This window comes from Pelodiscus sinensis, chromosome 1 (genome assembly GCF_052426305.1).
Source record: "Pelodiscus sinensis isolate ZL-2025 chromosome 1, ASM5242630v1, whole genome shotgun sequence".
Lineage (NCBI taxonomy): Eukaryota > Metazoa > Chordata > Testudines > Trionychidae > Pelodiscus > Pelodiscus sinensis.
Window position 1 is genome coordinate 304953006 of NC_143052.1, and position 19791 is coordinate 304972796.

Below are 19791 nucleotides of genomic sequence, written 5' to 3' on the forward strand. Positions count from 1 at the left end.
GCCAGTTTTACCATCAGCCACAAACAGGAGGCTGCTGCGGCTGTGCTGACGGGGGAACTCAAGGACCAGCAGGGGGTGTTCAAATACATTTTGCCCCTTTAAAAAAAAAAGTTGGGATGCCTAGGAGAGAGCTTAAATATGGGGCAGTCCCAGTACAAATGGGATGGATGGTGACCCTATCTATGTCTGGATCTCCTCCTCCCAAGTGAGTTGGTTTGCTAGAGGACATGTATATTGCCACACTACAGGCACGTCAACACTTCAGGACAAAAGTCAAATTAAGATGACGTAGCTGAAGTTACATCAATTGCGTAGCTGAAGTTGAAATAGCTTAACTGGGCTTTTGGCACTGTGTACACATCTCTTCCTTCGACTTCCCTTACTCATCATGGAATGAGGGCTACAGGAGTCAGAGTAAGAAGTCCTCTATCTTGGGCTTGCTGTGTAGGCATGACTATGTTATTTCGAAATGACGACAGTTATTCTGAAATAATACTGCTGTATAAACATAGCCCATTAGCTCTGGAGAAATCCCAGTGAACAATACAGGCAGTCCCCGGGTTACATACAAGATAGGGACTGTAGATTTGTACTTAAGTTGAATTTGTACTTAAGTCGGAACTGGTGTCCAGATTCAGCTGCTGCTAAAACTGACCAGAGGCTGACTACAGGAAGCCCGAGGCAGAGTTTCTCTGCCCCGGACTTCCTGGAATCAACCGCTGATCAGTTTCAACAGCAGCTGAATCTGGATGCCTGGGACAGGGCAGCTGGGGCGCTGCCGGGTAGGTCCCCGCAGCGCCGCACCTCGGCGCTGCGGGGACCAACCCGGCAGCACCCCAGCTGCTCTACCCCAGGCGTCCTCAAGTCACCTGCTGCTGAAACTGATCAGCGGCTGATTCCAGGAAGCTCGGGGCAGAGAAACTCTGCCTCAGGCTTCCTGTAGTCAGCCGCTGGTCAGTTTCAGCAGCAGCTGACTTGGGGATGCCTGGGGCAGAGCAGCTGGGGTGCTGCTGGGTTGGTCCAGTAGCGCCGCTCCTAGGCGTTACTGAACCAACCTGGCAGCACCCCAGCTGCTCTGCCCCAGGCGCCCTGATTCAGCTGCTGCTGAAACTGACCAGCAGCGGCTGAATCAGGACACCTGGGGCAGAGCAGCTGGGGTGCAGCCGGGTTGGTCCAGTAGCGCCGAGGAGCGGCGCTGCAGGACCAACCGGCAGCACGCCAGCTGCTCTACCCCAGGCGTCCGCGAAAAAAGCCTGGTCTGCTGGGGGGGGGGGGGGGGGGAGGTGTGCACTAGTTGCGCCCCCCCCCCCCCCCAGCAGACCATGGAAACGCGGGCGGCGGGACTGAGACGCGCCACGGTGCCGCCGCCCGGGTCCTCCGCGGCTTTGCTCCGCATCTCCCTGGTCTGCTGGGGGACCCCAGCAGACCAGGGAGACGTGGAGCAGCTTTTCTCGCCCCGGAGGACGCGGGCGGCGGGACTGCGGCACGTCTGGGCGGTCCCGCCACCCGCATCCTCCGGGGCGAGAAAAGCCTCATTCGTAAGTACAGATCTGACAGAAGTCGGATCCGCATAACTCGGGGACTGCCTGTACAGCCAAGTGGGTACTATTTTTCAGCAGCTCTTTGTGCAGTGGGTGTATTGCACTTGGGGACGTCTCGAGGTCCCTTCCAGTCCTAGTATTCTATGATTGCATACTCCTCTAAGGAGGCCTCAAAGGGCAGCTGCCAGCTCCATTGCAACTTAGCTGTGTGAAGGGAACAGGGGTGGTCAAGCCACCAAAAATCTACCCATTGTCTGTGCCTGTAACTGAACCATTTCCACACTATCCTGCATCCTCTTCCTGTTGGATTTTCCATGGGAAAGGGTGATCAGGAACATGTTAACAGGGTACACTGATTTTTGTGATGCCATGTAAAAATAACTATGGACAAAGAGTATGTCAGAAAATACTTTAAGAACTCATTACAAACACAATTGGCCTATCCAGATGATATACATCTAGGGTGTCAAAAGTATTAGCTAACAAACTTATAGACCATTAACAATCTTCCTTGAAAAATTGACCATCAGGTATGCAAAGAAGAAAAACAAAACACAGGACTGCATGGTTTTCAAAAAAAGGAAAGAAAGGGGATTCAGTGAATTATCTTCCAGTAAATTTAAATTTCTTCCCTTAGCACAATAGCAACACAGTTAAAAAAATAAAACCTTACCCTATAGAAATTATAAAATGTGTGAATACATGGAACACTATAACTGGATGTTTATACAGATAAGCAGTCAAAAAATTCCGTATTTTAAAAATCATTGTAAATTACAGGCAGTCCCCGGGTTACATGGATCCGACTTACATCGGATCCCTACTTACAAACGGAGGGAGGCAACCCCGCACTAGCTGCTTCCCCCCAGCAGACCAGGGAGACACGGAGCGGCTTTTCTCAGCAGACACCTCAACTTGAGAATAAAGGACTGAGGGAAGTGAGGTATGGGAGAATAAAACTGAGCTCTGGAGAAATGTTTGGCTAGAGTTTCCCCTACAATATGTACCAGTTCCGACTTACATACAAATTCAACTTAAGAACAAACCTACAGTCCCTATCTTGTACGTAACCCGGGGACTGCCTGTATTTCAAATTGGCTTGCATAAGAATATTTATGTAGATTTAAAACTGGTTAAAAGGACTGGTTAAAAACAAAGGAAAGAAAAGTACCAGATCTTGTTCCAAACAAACGATTTTATATACTCATCTTGAAGATTCCACTATCAGACACGCAATGGTAATTTTATTTGACCCTCTACACAGAAGTTGCATCATTTGAGAACGCAAATGGATGTCTCATTTATCACTGCAATGACATACTGCATGGCTGTTATCTTTCAACAGCTGCATTTAAAGAATCAGAGGAGGTGGCATCAGGACTATCTGCTGAATAAATTCTATCAATGCAAAAAGAGCAAGCCCTGATTAAATAAAGTACTACAGATTCTAAAGTAAAGATCCCAAACACTTTAATTAAGAATAATGCTACTGCTGTGTTTTAATCTATTACTGGATGGAGGAAGACCAACTACCAAATCATAATGGTCCCTTTTGGCATTTAACACTATGAACCATAATACATACACACACAACACTCCAGTCTATTTATTAGTGAGATATCCAAGACTGTGGGTTGCAGTTTTTAAAGCTGTGAGTGCGAATGCATTTTGTACATTCAGCTTGACTCCCACTCCAGATCAGACTCTCCCAAGCCTAGGGCAATCGTGTTGCTCTGCTTTGAAGTTTTCTTCTATGTTATAGCACTGTGGTTAACCACACCCTCTCTGAGGCTGGTTAACTATAACTTTCAACCACCTGCAATTGGGAAAACTATTAAAAAAAAACCTGTGATCTCTGTCCCCCTGAAACAATTGATTTGGACTTATTTAGTTTGGGCCAATATCTAATGCTGTTCATAACTGACATTATAACAACACTAGCATTTATATAAGCTCCTTATACATAAAGGGCATGTCTATACTACGCGGAAGATTGACACTCCTGAAGTCAATCTTCTGGTGTTCAATTTAGTGGATCAGGTATGGACCTGTAGATTGAACACTGAGGGCAGCTCCAGCCAGCATCTGGTTCTCCTTTTTTGAGGAGTAAGGGAAGCCAATAGGAACATTTGCTCCCATCAGCCTCCTGTGGTGTGGATAGCATGAAAATGTGGATAGCATGAAAATGTGATTTAAGGTTTGTCGACTCCAACTATGTAATTATTTCGACCTTCTGCTGGTGTGTGGACCAGGCCTCAGAGAGATGGGCAAACATTATTTAAAAGCTTTACAGGGCCTCCAAGAGGTAAGTATAATTTTATATATGGAGAACCAGAGATAAGGGCCTGATCTGCAAAACTGCACAAGAGCAACTGCCTGCCTTATTTGCATATGTGATTACTTTGCACATGTATATTGAGTATTTGTGCACAAAAGTGGATAATTATGTTATCTACCCACAATACAGTCATTGAATGAATGATTTAGGAACACAACTGCACATCTATTTTACAAGGGCACTTTGAAAATCTCCCTTCAGAGGCTGATTTTTAAAAGACATAAATAAGTTATAACACTTAGGGTCTGCACTCCCCTTTGTGCTTGCTCTCAGGATTGGATGGTAAGTTAGAATGGTGTGATCAAGGCACTACACTGAACACCATTCTACCTATTTATTCTGAAGTGCTGCACACTGGGATTTTGTGATACAAAGCAAAACATGGATCTTTAACATCAACGTTGGCTCTTGGCACGGGGGGGTAAATGGATTTCATGTCGTAACTGTCTTTTCCTTTAAACACCAAATGATGGCTTCTTGAACAAAATGTAACTGAAGTACTTTTCTATTTGTGGTTCCTACAGTACATATTTGTGTATAGGAAATAATTGATCATGCCACAGAATTAGCATCATGAGAAATTTTTTAATGGACTTCGTGGTGCCCCCACATCTTTTAAAATAGTGATACAAATTGCTATTGACGATGGGAGTAAAATTCAAACAGATGTGTAAGTCTCAGTTCCTTAATTAAAGGAATCTCTACACTGATTTCAAGTCCTACATCTTCCTTATCAGTGAATCTGAGGGATCATGTGAGAGAACAACTGAAGATAGGACTATATCTAAACATTAAAAAAAATAAAAATGAGATAACATCTGAGAAGTAACAAAGAAACTAAACAACATCTGAGAAGTAACAAAGAAACTAAACAAGACAAAGAAAGTGTCGTCATATACAATGCATTGAGAAGGCGATTTTACCAAAGAGCCAATGGAAATTATTAAAAATGGCCAGCTAAGCATTGACACATACATTAAACTTTTACAAGGGAAAAGCTTTGTGTATGGTTAACCAGTAATTAGACTTCCACAAGCGTATCTCTACCTAAAATCAGAACCGAAATAATGAAATTTATAATTTTAAAAATCCTATGACTATGAAATTGACCAAAATGGACCATGGATTTGGTAGGGCCCTGAGTATAACGTTGCAACAAGAGCAATGGAGTCAGGAATCATGTGTTAACATTTCTGACGACATCACTGACTTGCTATGTGAAAATAGCCACACTGTTTTTTTTAATTTTTAAAATGGATGTACCAATACTTAGCTACCTAACTCTGGGTGTTTTGAAGCTTAATAATAAGAGCTTCAGTTGAAAGGCATTACATAACTGTTAAGTCTATTATCATCATCATCAAGTAACCAGCTTGCAAATTTTAATACTGATGCAATCTTGTTCAGCGTGCATATAGAATGTCACAAAAAGTTATTTACTCTGGACATATAAATACATAAAGATTTAAAGAGTCACAGTAAAGAATGTCAAACTTATTTCAAAAGCTTCAGAGGGGTAGCCGAGTTAGTCTGTAACAGGAAAAACTTAAAACACAACACATAGTCTGGCAGCACTTTAAAGACTAACAAAACATGTAGATGGGTTCAAACACATTTGCCTAAATTTTTCCAAAATCTATATCCATTCTTTTCCAACTGATGAGAGACTTGATTTAAGAGTACAGATCACATTATTATTTGCTCCAAAAGGAACAAATATGAGAAGATAGCTTCAGGTGGGATACTGATCAAACCAAATGATGTTACAATCTTTAATCTCCTTTTACAGCGAGAGTGCATTAGCAAAATGCTGACAACCTGAAATGCTTTGGTGCTATCCAAGTGAAACAGGACATCAACAATGATTTGGATGATAACCTTTCAGTTAACACACACGTAAAAAAAAGTAACACAAACTTTAAACAAAAATTGAAGATGGTTTCTCTCTCCTTTTCAGAGTACTGTATCTGACTGGTACCTTTGAATTCTATGAATCATTTTGTAAGAGATCCCTTTTCAACACATTATTCCCCCGCTGTTTGGATCTCAAAATATTTTATTCTTGGTATTACCATGAGTTCTAACAGTCTATGAAGCATAATGTGAGATCTACTCTATTACATTAGGTAAATCTACTTTACATATCCCCTTTAGTAAATCCTATTAAAACTTTGGTTTAGTATAAAGGACTGGAGAGGGAACTATTGTTAAATTAACTATTATCTAATCTTGAGCACTGGTGTTTGCCAAAAAGTACATAACAGGAACAGGAAAAGACAGTCACAGAAACAAAACAATCTTCCTTTTCTTTTACCTTGAACCATGAGCATGGGCTCTTTTCCACCACCATGCGCCAGCATCTCTCTGCGATAACGCTCACCCATTGCCCTGAAAGAACAGACAGATAATATTACAGACACCTGCACACACAACCTGTTCAGCTTTCAGTCATACTTGTCTCTGGTTTCTTTACAGAACAAACACAGCTATAGATCTCATAAACCTGCCACGTTTAGACAATGACTGCTTTCATCATACATCAGAGAAAGGCACACTGTTTAAAATTATGCAAGAATGAACTAAGCTAGATAGATTTGATAGCTTCTGTACCTAATGACTGGAAGACAGCTAATGTGACACAGTCTTAAAAAGGGGCTGTAGAGGTGCTCATCACAATTACACACCAGTAAGTAACTTCAGTCCTGGGCAAATTGGTTGAAACTAGAGTAAAGAACAGAATTGTCAGACACTTAGATGAACATAATTTATTGGGGAAAGTCAACATGGATTCCGTAAAGGGAAATCACGCCTTACTAATCTACTACAGTTCTTTGGGGGGGAGGAGGGGGAGAGTCAACAAGTATGTGGACAAGGGATCCAGTGGATATAGAGTACTTCGGTTTCCAAAAAGCCTTTGACAAGGTCCCTCATCAAAGGCTTTTAAGTAAAGTAAGTTATCATGGGACAAGAGGGAAGGTCCTCTCATGGACTGATAACTGGTTAAAAGACAGGAAACAAAGGGTAGGAATAAATGGTCAGTTTTCAGAATGGAGTGTGGTAACTAGTGGTGTCCCTCAAGGGTCCATACTCGGACCAATCCTATTTAACCTATTTATAAACGATCTGGAGAAAGGGGATAAACAGTGAGGTGGCAAAACTTGCAGATGATATTAAACTGCTCAAGATAGTTAAGAACAAAGCAGACAGTGAAGAGCTTCAAATGGATCTCACAAAACTAGGGGATTGGGCAATAAAATGGCAAATGAATGCTAATGTTGATAAATGCAAAGTAATGCACTTTGAAAAAATAGTCCCAACTATAAACACAAAATGATGGGGACTAATTTAGCTATAACCACTCAGAGATCTTGGAGTCATTGAGGATAGTTCTCTGAAAAAAATCCACTAAACATGCAGCGGCAGTCAAAAAAAAACAAACAGAATGTTAGGAATAATTAAAAAAGGGATAGCGAATAAAACAGAATATCCTATTGCCTCTATATAAAACCATGGTATGCCCATATCTTGAATACTGCGTGGTCACCTCATCTCCAAAAGAGATATAGTGACATTGGAAAAAGTTCAGAAAAGGGCAACAAAAATTATTAGGTGTTTGGAATGGGTTCCATATGAAGAGAAATTAAAAAGACTGGGTCATCTTAGGAAAAAAAGGAGACTAAGGGGAGGACTAGGTAGGGGTGGGAGTGGGGGGAGCGATATGATAGAGGTCTATAAAATCATGACCGATATTGAGAAAGTGAATAAGTAAAAGTTATTTACTTTTCCCCGAAACATAAGAATTAGGAGTCATCAAATGAAATGTATAGGTAGAAGGTTTAAATCAAACTAAAGGAAGTTTTTCTTCACATCGCACACAGTCAACCTATGCAACTCCTTGCCAGAGGATACTGTGAAAACCAGGGCTTTAACAGTGTTCAAAAAGGAAGTAGATACATTCATGGAGGTTAGGTCCATCAATATTTATTAGCCAGAACAGGTAGGAATGGTATTCCTCGCCTCTGTTTGTCAGAGGCTGGAAATGGGTGACAGGAGGAGAGGGATCACTTGATGATTACCTGTTCTGTTCACTCCTTCTGGGGCATCTGGCATTGGCCACTGTCGGAAAACAGGATACTGGGCTAAATGGACCTTTCGTATGACCCAGTATGGCTGTTCTTATGATATTTATAAAAATAAAGTTGTTTTATGCTATATTCTACTGAGTCTTCACTGTTGTATGGGGGTGAAATTAATTGGTCTGCTTAGGACACTTAGCTAAGATGTAAGAACTGTTTGGAATTTGTCATTTGTCAGTATAGACACACAATAATGTAACATAACATTTTAAAATGAAAATGTCAATTTGTCAAAATAATACAAATAAAGGTTAATGATTCCACTTCGGCTGTGGATTTCCTTCCTTATCCGTATGCAAAAACTCACTTCTGCAATGTCATGAGGCAACTTGTCCCTTTTAGGGCAATCAGAACCCACTTTGCCCACACCTACTTTCTGGAAACCCACCTGGGAGTAACTGATTGCTCCAAATGGTTACTTCAAGATTAATTGGTAAATGAGAACTACAACCTAATAAAAAGGTTATGTGAGCTTAATTAACCTAGGTACATTTAGGAAGAAAGTGCTTCTAGACAAAATGCTATCAAAGAGAAGGCCAGCTCCTAGGGACAGGAAGCTCCCAGGACAGCTCATGGGGTAAGGAGCCTAGAAGATATACTACTAGAGAGAAGAAATCTCAGTTATGAGACCTACAGCTGGCAGGGCACCAGGAAAGCTTGACCCTAGCAAACAAATCTCCCTAACGATGGCAGGAAGCACAGCCTGTCAAGAACTAGAAAGTTTCCTGGGGAAGAACTACAGTTAGTCAATCTCCAAGGAAACCTAGTTCCAGGAGGGATTCTCACGAGGTAGTGGTATGAGACTGGACTCCAGGAAAGGGACCTTCTTGTAAAGAGCATGGCCCTGAACAGACGTGAGCAGTAGATTCAGGTAGGACAAATAAATTAAGATTGAACTGAAAGTCTAACACAGGAATAAAGGTTTTGCTTATGCTTTGTGCTGGCCTTTTCTGTTATTACAAGACCCTTCAAAGGATGTGCCCTCTCAGATCCGAAGGTCTGATTGTGCTTGTTTACATCTTAGTGAAGGGAAATTAAGGCGGCAGTCATGCATGGTGTCATATCTGGCTACAATAGGGTGTGTCAGGATAATCTACAAAATAGCATTCATAAAACCTTCCATGTCTCAGCAAGCACCTCACTTGTCACAGGAACCACCTATCTGAGGAAATACTATAGATAGAATATAAGTGACTAGATACAGATCTATCAAAAGTGTCTGTCCCTGCACATTAGTTGAGAGTAAAATAGGGTGCTCCATGTACCCGGTGTTTGCAGCTGCTATCTGCCTGAACAGCAAAAGACTATTCAAGGATCAAAAATGGTGACTCACTCTGAAATAAGAAGAGCTCTATGTGTCTCAAAAATCTTGTCTCTCTTATCTATAGAAGTTGATCCAATAAAAGATATTATCTTATCTACTTTGTGTCTGTGATATTCTGGCACAACACAACTACAGCTGTGCTGCTGTATCTTTTAACTACAGGCAGTCCCCGGGTTATGTACAAGGGACTGTAGGTTTGTTCTTAAGTTGAATTTGTATGTAAGTCGGAACTGGTACATATTGTAGGGGAAACTCTAGCACTAGTTAGGCCTCAGCTAGAGTACTGTGTCCAGTTCTGGGCACCACATTTCAAGAAAGATGTGGAGAAATTGGAAAGGGTACAGAAAAGAGTGACTAGAATGATTAAAGGTCTAGAGAACATGACCTATGAAGCCAGGCTTCATGAACTGGGCTTGTTTAGTTTGGAAAAAAGAAGATTAAGGGGGGACATGATAGCGGTTTTCAAATATCTAAAAGGGTGTCACAAGGAGGAAGGAGAAAATTTGTTCCTCTTGGTTTCTGAGGACAGGACAAGGAGTAATGGGCTTAAAGTGTAGCAAGGGAGGTTTAGATTGGACATTAGGAAAAAATTCCTGTCAGGGTGGTCAAATATTGGAATAAATTGCCAAGGGAGGTGGTGGAATCTCCCTCGCTAGAGATATTTAAGAACAGGTTAGATAGACATCTGTCAGGGATGGTGTAGACGGAGCTTGGTCCTGCCTTGAGGGTGGGGGACTGGACTTGATGACCTCTCGAGGTCCCTTCCAGTCCTATGATTCTATGATTTCTCCAGAGCTCAGTTTTATTCTCCCACACCTCACTTCCCTCAGTCCTTTATTCTCAAGCTGAGGTGTCTGTTGAGAAAAGCCGCTCCGCGTCTCTCTGGCCTGCTGGGGGGAGGGGTGTGCTAGCTTCGCGTCTCCCTGGACTGCTGGGGGGGAAGCAGCTAGTGCGGGGTTGCCTCACCCCGTTTGTAAGTAGGGATCCGATGCAAGTCGGATCCATGTAACCCGGGGACTGCCTGTACATTTAAACCATTCTTTAAGTGCATCAGAAAATGCTATTGCACAGGAAAGAGCCTGTGAGCTGAGACTATGGAAATAAGCATCCTTTAAGATGAGAGTGGTGTACCAGTCTCCTGAATCCCGGGAAGGGACGATGGAGGCCAGGGAGACCATGTGAAATGTCAACTTTGTGAGAGACTTGTTGAGACGATGCAGGTCCATGATGGCTCTGAAATCCCCTTTTGCTTTTGAGATTAGGAAGTAGTGGGAACAGAACTCCTTTCCTTTTAAATCCCGAGGGACCTTCTCCACCATCCCAGGTGCAGGTTTACAACCTCTTGAACAAGGGTTTGTGAGAAGGGTCCCTGAAAAAGTATAGGAAAGGGGGTGAGCTGGAGGGAGGGGCAGCCAAAAAAATGCAGAGAATAGCCCCAAGACACTATGTCCAGGACCTAGATGTCCAAAGTGACCCACAAACAGGCCAAACACTAGGATAAAAGAGAGTTCAACATAGAAGAAGGTGGATATGGGAAACTGAGGTATGCCTCTCAAAAACACCTTCAAGATGAGCACTTCTGGCACACAGAAAACTTAATCAGGCTGGGCTGCATTGGTGAGTGAAAGAAGATCCTGTCTCTTGGCATATTGTTGGGAGTGGAGCTGGCATGAACCTTACTGTCTTTTTCTTTGGCTGCAGAGATAATAAGCGAGCCTGGAGGTGGATGGGTATAAAAGTACTCAAACCCTTTGGCCAGGACAAAGTACTTTTTTTCAATCCTTTTGGAGGTGAGAGGGATGGAGGGCTGAATTTGCCAGGGTACCGTGGCAATTTTGAGTATCCCTTCATGCATTGGTAGTGTAACAGGAAGGGTAGAGGCAGAGAGGATGCTGAACCAGATGTCTGTCTGCTTGGCCATCTCCTCTACCTCCAGGCCCAATTTTTTGGCCACCTACAGAACCATGGCCTGGTAGTCTTTAGAACTGTCTGTTGTGCTGGCCATTGAGAGTCCCACAACCGCCTCATCCAGGGATGTAAACAATGACTGTACCAGCAGGAAGGGTCCCGGGGCATCATCTGCCTTGGGGCCGAAAGAGGTTGGGAGGCAAGATAGAGTCTCCGATACGCTGATCTCTGACCATGCCTTGTGCAGCAAGACCACTGCTGACAACTGTGAAGGGGGCATTATCATGACCAACATGCCCCATATGCTCCAATAAGGCAAATGGCTGTGCCGCCAAGGCAGCACTGCACATGTCGACATGGCTGCTGTTGGCCAACTGCACTGGAGGAGTCTGGGTGTGGAGCTGAATTGCCCTTCCATTCCAGAGAAATCCCGTTCTAGTGGCCACTGATGCTTGTGTCTGCCTATTGATCATTGCAGCTGGAAACCAGCACATGGAGTGAGAGGATTAGTACTGATATCCAAGGGAAACAATATTGGCAGGACTGGAGCATTCACAGGCAACTGACGGTGTCAGAAGTATGGAGACTGGTGCCTTCCCCCTACGTGATCCATGTCCAGATGGCAGGGACTGCCATCATGATGCTGGTAACCCATGGGGAACCCCAGAGGATCTGTGCTGCGATGCCAGAGGTCTAAGGCACAGAGGTAGAGAGCTCTTATCTTGGCTAAAGGGATCAGCGGTGCTCCCCTAGTCTTTGATGGGTGTTAAGAGGCTGGCATGTCTTTGTAGGGAGCCTTTGCCATTTTCTGCAACATGCACAGAGCCAGCAGCTTGGGCAGAGGCCTTTGCTTTCTTGACACAGGTGGAGATTGGGAAGGCATCAGTACCATCAGGAATTTGGGTCTCCTATGACTCCTGGGAGTCAGGGTGGATCCTTTAAGGGGCTCAGGGCCTTGACCATGGAGGCATATACATGTGGCTCTGGAGCGGTCAGGTGGCCTAAAAAGGGTCCTCTGCTCCATGCCCCTTCTTGCCTGCTGCTGGGGAGCTGTGCTTGATTTCTTTTTGGGCACCGGGATGGGAGAATGCTGTCTGATGGAGCCCATGCTATACACCACAGCCAAGGGAGAATCTTGGCAGGAGAGCTTGGATGAAGGACAGCCTCCATGAGGAGAGCCTGCAAACAAATATGCTGCTCTTTCTGGGTGTGTCTAGACTACAGGGTTTTGTCGACAAAAGTGGACTTTTGTCGACAAAACTATACCTGCGTCTACACTATCACCGAGTTCTGTCAATATAACGTCGACAGAACTCAGCAGTTTTGTCGACGGTGGTAAACCTCATTTTACGAGGAATAACTCCTTTTGTCTACAGAGTTCTGTTGACAGAAGGCGTTATTGCATGTACACTGTCTTTTTCGTCAACACTGTCATGTCGACAAAGCGGCTTGCTTTGTCAACAGAACTGGATGTAGTCTAGACGCTCTTTGTTGACAGAAGCTTTGTCGACAGTATCTGTCGACAAAAGCCTCTGTCGACAAAAGCCTGTAGTCTAGATGTACCCTCTGACTCATGGGACAGAATTTTTTTACAAATACGATCCTTGTGCTTCACATGCCATGCCTCCAAGCACTCGAGGCAGCTGCTGTGGAGGTCACTTACAGGCACAGACTCATTAAACTGCAGCGATTGCCACATGGCCTCCCTGGGGTGAAGCACCACAAGGGGTTGTGTCTAGACTACAGGGTTTTTTTGAAAAAAAAGTGGCCTTTTTTCAAAAAAACTTCACCTATGTCTAGACTGCTGCCGCGTTTTCGAAATTAAATTGAAAGAACGTGGCAGTTTTTTCGACTGCGGTAAATTTCATTTTATGAGGAAGAACACCTTTTTTTTTTTTTTAAAGTGCTCTTTTGAAAAAAGGCATTCTTGAATGCAAACAGGGCTTTTTCAAAAGAGGCCATCCAGACTGCCTGGGTGCTGTCTTTCGAAAAAGCGGCTTGCAGTCTAGATGCTCTCTTTCAAAAGAGGCTTGTAGTCTTGACATAGCCAGGGACTCTAACTTCTAACCACACTTAACTATTTAATACTTACTACTATAAGCAAACTATTTATAAGGCCTTAAGTCAGAAGAGACCCAAACACTAGCTCTTGCGATGCAGGGAAAGGCACTCCAACCAACCACCTATGGGCAGTAAAAAGGAACAGAGAGGGTATAGGGCCAGCAATGCCTGACATCCTGACACATGAGTGTGGCACTCAAGAGGGCGCCACAGCTGGCACTATGGATACTGATAAGGCAAAAATCTCCAACGACTGCGCACATGGGCGTGTGCACACCTATAATGTAATCAACATGAGCAAGCACTGAGAAATAACTAGGCAGAGTTATATGGAACACTGAAGGTGATGACAAGAAGCTTGTTTAATACGGACAGCTTCTTCTAGCTAAAATGGAAGTTACAGGTATTTAACACTTTTGAAAATAAAGCTTTTATTAGCTTCTGTGGCAGTTGGGACTGAGAGCCTGCCATTGTTCCCTTGATTGCCTCTGATTAGCCTCAGGCTCAGCCTTCCCCTGTGTGACTCAGAAGGGGGCAGGCCTGACCTAGGCAAGCAGGCTTTAAAAAGCCAGAGCAGTGCGACCAGGGGAGTGAAGCGGACAGGGGACTGCAGACAGGGGAGTTGAAGAGGGAGTTGGGCAGAGGGAGTGACTGATGGTGATGAAGACCCGAAGCGCTTGTGCCAGTACTTCTCCTGTCTCCTCCACCTGTGCCTGTATCCAGACAGAGAACCTGAGCATGGATGCCTCTACCCAGGTCCTGGTGTGGTCTTGCTGTATTTGTGGCTTGCAATTCCCACTGAGTGATCTCCAGGCTGGGGGAGACAACCGTTGTGAAAGGTGCCTGCTGGTGGAATCTCTCAGGCAGCAGGTGGGAGAGCTACAGGAGGAGGTGGCCAGGCTGAGGAGCATTCGAAGCCATGAGGAATTCCTGGACAGTATTCCTGTGGAGTCCACGGAGGTCACTGTTGTAGGATGTGGGACTGTTGACCAGCCACTTATGGAGGAGGCAGTGGTGCAGGGTGAGCACTGGCAGCTGGTTACTTCTGGCAGCGGGCAGTGTTCCACCCCTGCTCCTAACCCTCCCACTGTGTTACATAACCGTTACACTTTACTTTCAGCAGGAGACAAGGAGTCACCCCCCACAGTGGAGGAGACCAGGCCTTGCACCACCAAGGTTGAGCAGTCTCCTGCCACCACTGCGAGGAGGAAACGTAGGGTAGTGGTGGTTGGAGACTCTCTTCTGAGGGGAACGGAGGCACCCATCTGTCGCCCTGACAGCTCATCTCGAGAGGTATGCTGTCTGCCAGGGGCCCGTATCCGAGATGTTACGGAGGCATTGTCGAGGATTATCCGGCCCTCTGACTACTACCCCATGCTACTCATCCACGTGGGCACAAATGATACTGCCAGGTGTGACACTGAGCGGATCAAGTGTGACTACAGGGCTTTGGGAGTACTGGTGAAGGAGTTTGGAGCGCAGGTGGTATTCTCTTCTATCCTTCCTGTCAAAGGTAGGGGCCCGGGCAGAGAGAGGTGCATTCTGGAGGTGAATGCCTGGCTGCGACGATGGTGTCACCAGGAGGGATTCGGCTTCCTTGATCACGGGGTGCTCTTCCAGGAAGGACTGCTTGGCGGAGATGGAGTTCACCTTTCCAGGAGCGGGAAGGCCTTGTTTGGACACAGACTGGCTAACCTAGTGAGGAGGGCTTTAAACTAGGTTTGTCGGGGGCAGGTGAGCAAAGCCCACAGGTAAGTGCTGAATGTGCGGTACTGGGAGATGGGTTGGAAATGGGGGGGACTACGGCCTATAATGGCAAGGAGAAAGGAGGGTCAGGGCACAACAGGGAGGCAAGATCAAATCAGTATCTTAGATGCCTATATACAAATGCGAGAAGTATGGGTAATAAGCAGGAAGAACTGGAATTGCTAACCAATAAATACAACTATGATATCATTGGTATTACAGAAACCTGGTGGGATGGGACGCATGATTGGAATGTTGGTATGGAAGGGTATGGCTTGCTCAGGAAGGACAGACAGGGAAAAAAGGGAGGAGGGGTTGCCTTGTATATTAAAAATGTACACACTTGGACTGAAGTGGAGATGAATGTAGGAGATAGCTGTGTAGAGAGTCTCTGGGTTAAGCTAAAAGGGGTAAAAAACGAGGGTGATATCATGCTAGGAGTCTACTACAGGCCACCTAGCCAGGTGGAAGAGGTGGATGAGGCCTTTTTTAAACAATTAACAAAACTATCCAAAGCCCAAGATTTGGTGGTGATGGGGGACTTCAACTATCCAGACATATGTTGGGAAACTAACACAGCGAGGCACAGGCTATCCAATAAGTTTCTGGACTGCATTGGAGACAACTTTCTGTTTCAGAAGGTTGAAAAAGCTACCAGAGGAGAAGCTGTTCTGGATTTGGTTTTAACAAATAGGGAGGAACTAGTTGAGAACTTGAAAGTGGAAGACAGTATAGGGGACAGTGATCACGAAATAATAGAGTTCATGATCTTAAGGAAAGGTAGAAGGGAGACCAGCACAATTGAGGTAATGGATTTCAGGAAGGCAGATTTTGATAAGCTCAGAGAACTTGTAGGTAAGGTCCCATGGGAAGCAAGACTGAAGGGAAAAACAACTGAGGAGAGTTGGAAGTATTTCAAAGGGACGTTGTTAAGGGCCCAAAAGCAAACAATTCCGCTGTGTAGGAAAGATAGAAAATATGGCAAAAGACCAGCTTGGCTTAACAAGGAGATCTTGCACAATCTCAAAATAAAAAAGGAGTCTCATAAAAAATGGAAACTAGGACAAATAACAAAGGATGAATATAGGCAAGCAACACGGGAATGCAGGGGCAAGATTAGAAAGGCAAAGGCACAAAATGAGATCAAACTAGCTACAGGCATAAAGGGAAACAAGAAGACCTTTTATAAATACATTAAAAGCAAGAGGAAGACCAAGGACAGGGTAGGCCCACTGCTTAGTGAGGAGGGAGAAGCAGTAACAGGAAACTTGGAAATGGCGGAGATGCTCAATGACTTCTTTGTTTCGGTCTTCACCGAGAAGTCTGGAGGTGTGCCTAACGTAGTGAATACAAGCAGAGAGAGGGTAAGTTTAGAAGATAGGATACACAAAGAACAAGTTAAAAATCACTTAGGAAAGTTAGATGTCAGCAAGTCACCAGGTCCTGATGAAATGCATCCCAGGATACTCAAGGAGCTGATAGAGGAGGTATCTGAGCCTTTAGCTATGATCTTTGAAAAATCATGGCAGACAGGGGAGATTCCAGAAGACTGGAAAAGGGCAAATATTGTGCCCATCTATAAAAAGGGGAATAAGAACAACCCAGGAAACTATAGACCGGTCAGTTTAACGTCTGTCCCAGGGAAGATAATGGAGCAGGTAATTAAGGAAATCATATGCAAACACTTGGAAGGTAATAAAGTGATAGGGAATAGCCAGCATGGGTTTGTGAAGAACAAGTCATGCCAAACTAATCTGATAGCTTTCTTTGATAAGATAACGAGCCTTGTGGATAAGGGAGAAGCGGTGGATGTCATATACCTAGACTTTAGTAAGGCATTTGATACGGTCTCGCATGATATTCTTATTGATAAACTAGGCAAATATAACTTAGATAGGGCCACGATAAGGTGGGTGCATAATTGGCTGGATAACCGTAGTCAGAGAGTGGTTGTTAACGGTTCTAAATCCTGCTGGAAAGGGATAACAAGTGGAGTTCCTCAAGGGTCTGTTTTGGGACCCATACTGTTCAATATCTTCATCAATGATGTAGATATTGGGATAGAGAGTACGCTTATTAAGTTTGCAGATGATACCAAACTGGGTGGGGTTGCGACTTCTTTGGAGGATAGGGACATAATTCAGAATGACCTTAGCAAGTTAGAGAAATGGTCAGAGGTAAACAGGATGAGGTTTAATAAAGAGAAATGCAAAGTGCTCCACTTAGGAAGGAACAATCAGTTCCATACATACAAGATGGGAAGCGACTGTCTAGGAAGGAGCATGGCGGAAAGGGATCTAGGGGTCATAGTGGACCACAAGTTGAATATGAGTCAACAGTGTGATGCTGTTGCAAAAAAAGCAAATATGATTCTAGGTTGTATCAACAGGTGTGTTGTAAGCAAAACTCGTGAAGTCATTCTGCCGCTCTACTCTGCACTAGTTAGGCCTCAGCTGGAGTACTGTGTCCAGTTCTGGGCGCCACATTTCAAGAAAGATGTGGAGAAATTGGAAAGGGTACAGAGAAGAGCGACAAGAATGATTAAAGGTTTAGAGAACATGACCTATGAAGCCAGGCTTCATGAACTGGGCTTGTTTAGTTTGGAAAAAAGAAGATTAAGGGGGGACATGATAGCGGCTTTCAAATATCTAAAAGGGTGTCACAAGGAGGAAGGAGAAAATTTGTTCCTCTTGGTTTCTGAGGACAGGACAAGGAGTAATGGGCTTAAAGTGCAGCAGGGGAGGTTGAGATTGGACATTAGGAAAAAATTCCTAACTGTCAGGGTGGTCAAATATTGGAATAAATTGCCAAGGGAGGTGGTGGAATCTCCCTCTCTGGAGATATTTAAGAACAGGTTAGATAGACATCTGTCAGGGATGGTGTAGACGGAGCTTGATCCTGCCTTGAGGGCGGGGGGCTGGACTCGATGACCTCTCGAGGTCCCTTCCAGTCCTATGATTCTATGACTGCCTACAGATTTTAGTACCTCCCACTTGGCACCTACATTCTAAAATGCTGGTGCTGTATTCTTTGTATCAATGAACATGTCCTACAATTTGCATGGTTATGTTATATTTTGCTATACTTTTAAATAAACACATTCTGAAAAAAAACAAACACCACCATAAAAAAATCAAAATGTTGCTACAGATATGACAAGCAAGTTTTCTGCTTCCCACAGCTAGCACATCATTAGAATCTATTTCATGCATTGTCTCTTTACCTGTCAAATGGGTTCTTCACAAAACACTGTTTCCATACCATGGAGGCGATAGCCCTGGACATGAGGTAGGAGTAATACTTGGCACCATATCCCACAAGATGGCTGAATCTCAGCTGCCACGCCTGTAGGGAAAAGAAAACAGATTGGTAATCACATCACTTACATCCTGCCTATTATTTTGAAAAGATTTTTTTCAAAAACTTCAAGAGTTACATACTGAACTGGTTCATAAATATAGCAAAATGCTTCCAAAACATTAAAACTGCAGAAATCTGACAGTATTAATGAGAAACAATGAAAGAAAAACTAGTGTCTGGAATCTCATTCTAAGAAATATTTTCTGAATTAAAGACTACATTTTTGCTATGCTAACCATTATAATTAATATTATGAGTAAGCAGAATTAGAGGCACAGAAGACTGTAAATAGTAAAAAAAAAAATAGCCCTCAGACATTTAATAATATTCACATTGTTTCTATTTGGCATTAAAAGAAAACCACAATTCACTTGTTACAATTAACACCACACTTTCAACATGCATAATTATAGTGTGTCACTTGAAAACGTTAAATTCATGAGCTTTTGCCAAAAACAAAGTTATAGTAGAGACTTGTGTACGTACAGTACAGTTTTCCACATGCCAAAGTACAAGCTCACAGATAGATGAATTACCTCCACATGACATACCATTGTTCACAGATTTCCTTGTATGTTTATAGCAGAATATGATCTGTAATTATCCTATTATTTGTCTATAACTGTTACTTAGTTTTATGACTCATTCCACTGTTGCTAGACTCCTCTCTTAATTAAAATTGAGTACTTCCCTGTTTGGCTCTATTATTTTTCCTTGAAAAATTATAATTATCAGCTCTACTCTCTCTGAAAAAGTTTATGTTCTCAGATTTCCCCGGTCTGTAATGTGAAAAGGGGAATAGAACTAAATTGAAAAGACATATTGGCTTCCCTGCAGTCTTATATGTAAGACTTTATATAGAAGACTTTATATTATAGTACTATAAAATGGGTCTATCTAGCAATGTATCAATGAGAAACCTCTTCTCCCTTATTGTCTCCTTCTCAAGAAATGAAGAGGAAGTCAGTTCAAAATGTAATCTGCCCCATTCTAAAAGGATCAGAGCACTATGATAATTCTAGAAGCATATGAGTGGAAGGAATCTATATAGGACATCTAGTCCAGTCTCCTACACTCAAGGCAGGACTGCATAACTAGTTCACTTCTGACAGATAATTGTCTAATCTGTTCTTAAAGCCTTCCAATGACAGATTCTATAATCTCACTAGGTAATTTATTCCAGTACTTAACTACCATGACAGTAGGAAGCTTTTTCTAACATTTAAAAAGCCCTTGCTGCTATTTAAACCCATTGTTTCTTGGCCTATCTTTACCGGTTAAGAACAACAATTTTTACTCCCTTTCTTGTAAACTTATTTATGTACTTGAAAACTGTTGTCTCCTCATTCTTCTCTTCTCCCAACTAAACAAACCCAA

The 19791-nt window shown here is 43.4% G+C and overlaps 1 protein-coding gene across 1 annotated transcript in view; it reads right to left on the reverse strand.

Moving 5' to 3' along the window:
- The window catches only part of MIPEP (mitochondrial intermediate peptidase), a 110026-nt gene that overhangs the window by 3568 nt on the left and 86667 nt on the right, over positions 1-19791 (reverse strand). Inside the window, exons 17-18 of the mRNA XM_075919264.2 lie at positions 18278-18399; positions 6194-6267 (exon numbers count right to left, since the gene is read on the reverse strand). Of these exons, the coding sequence (XP_075775379.2) occupies positions 6194-6267; positions 18278-18399 (196 nt within the window). The remainder of the gene's footprint in view (positions 1-6193; positions 6268-18277; positions 18400-19791) is intronic.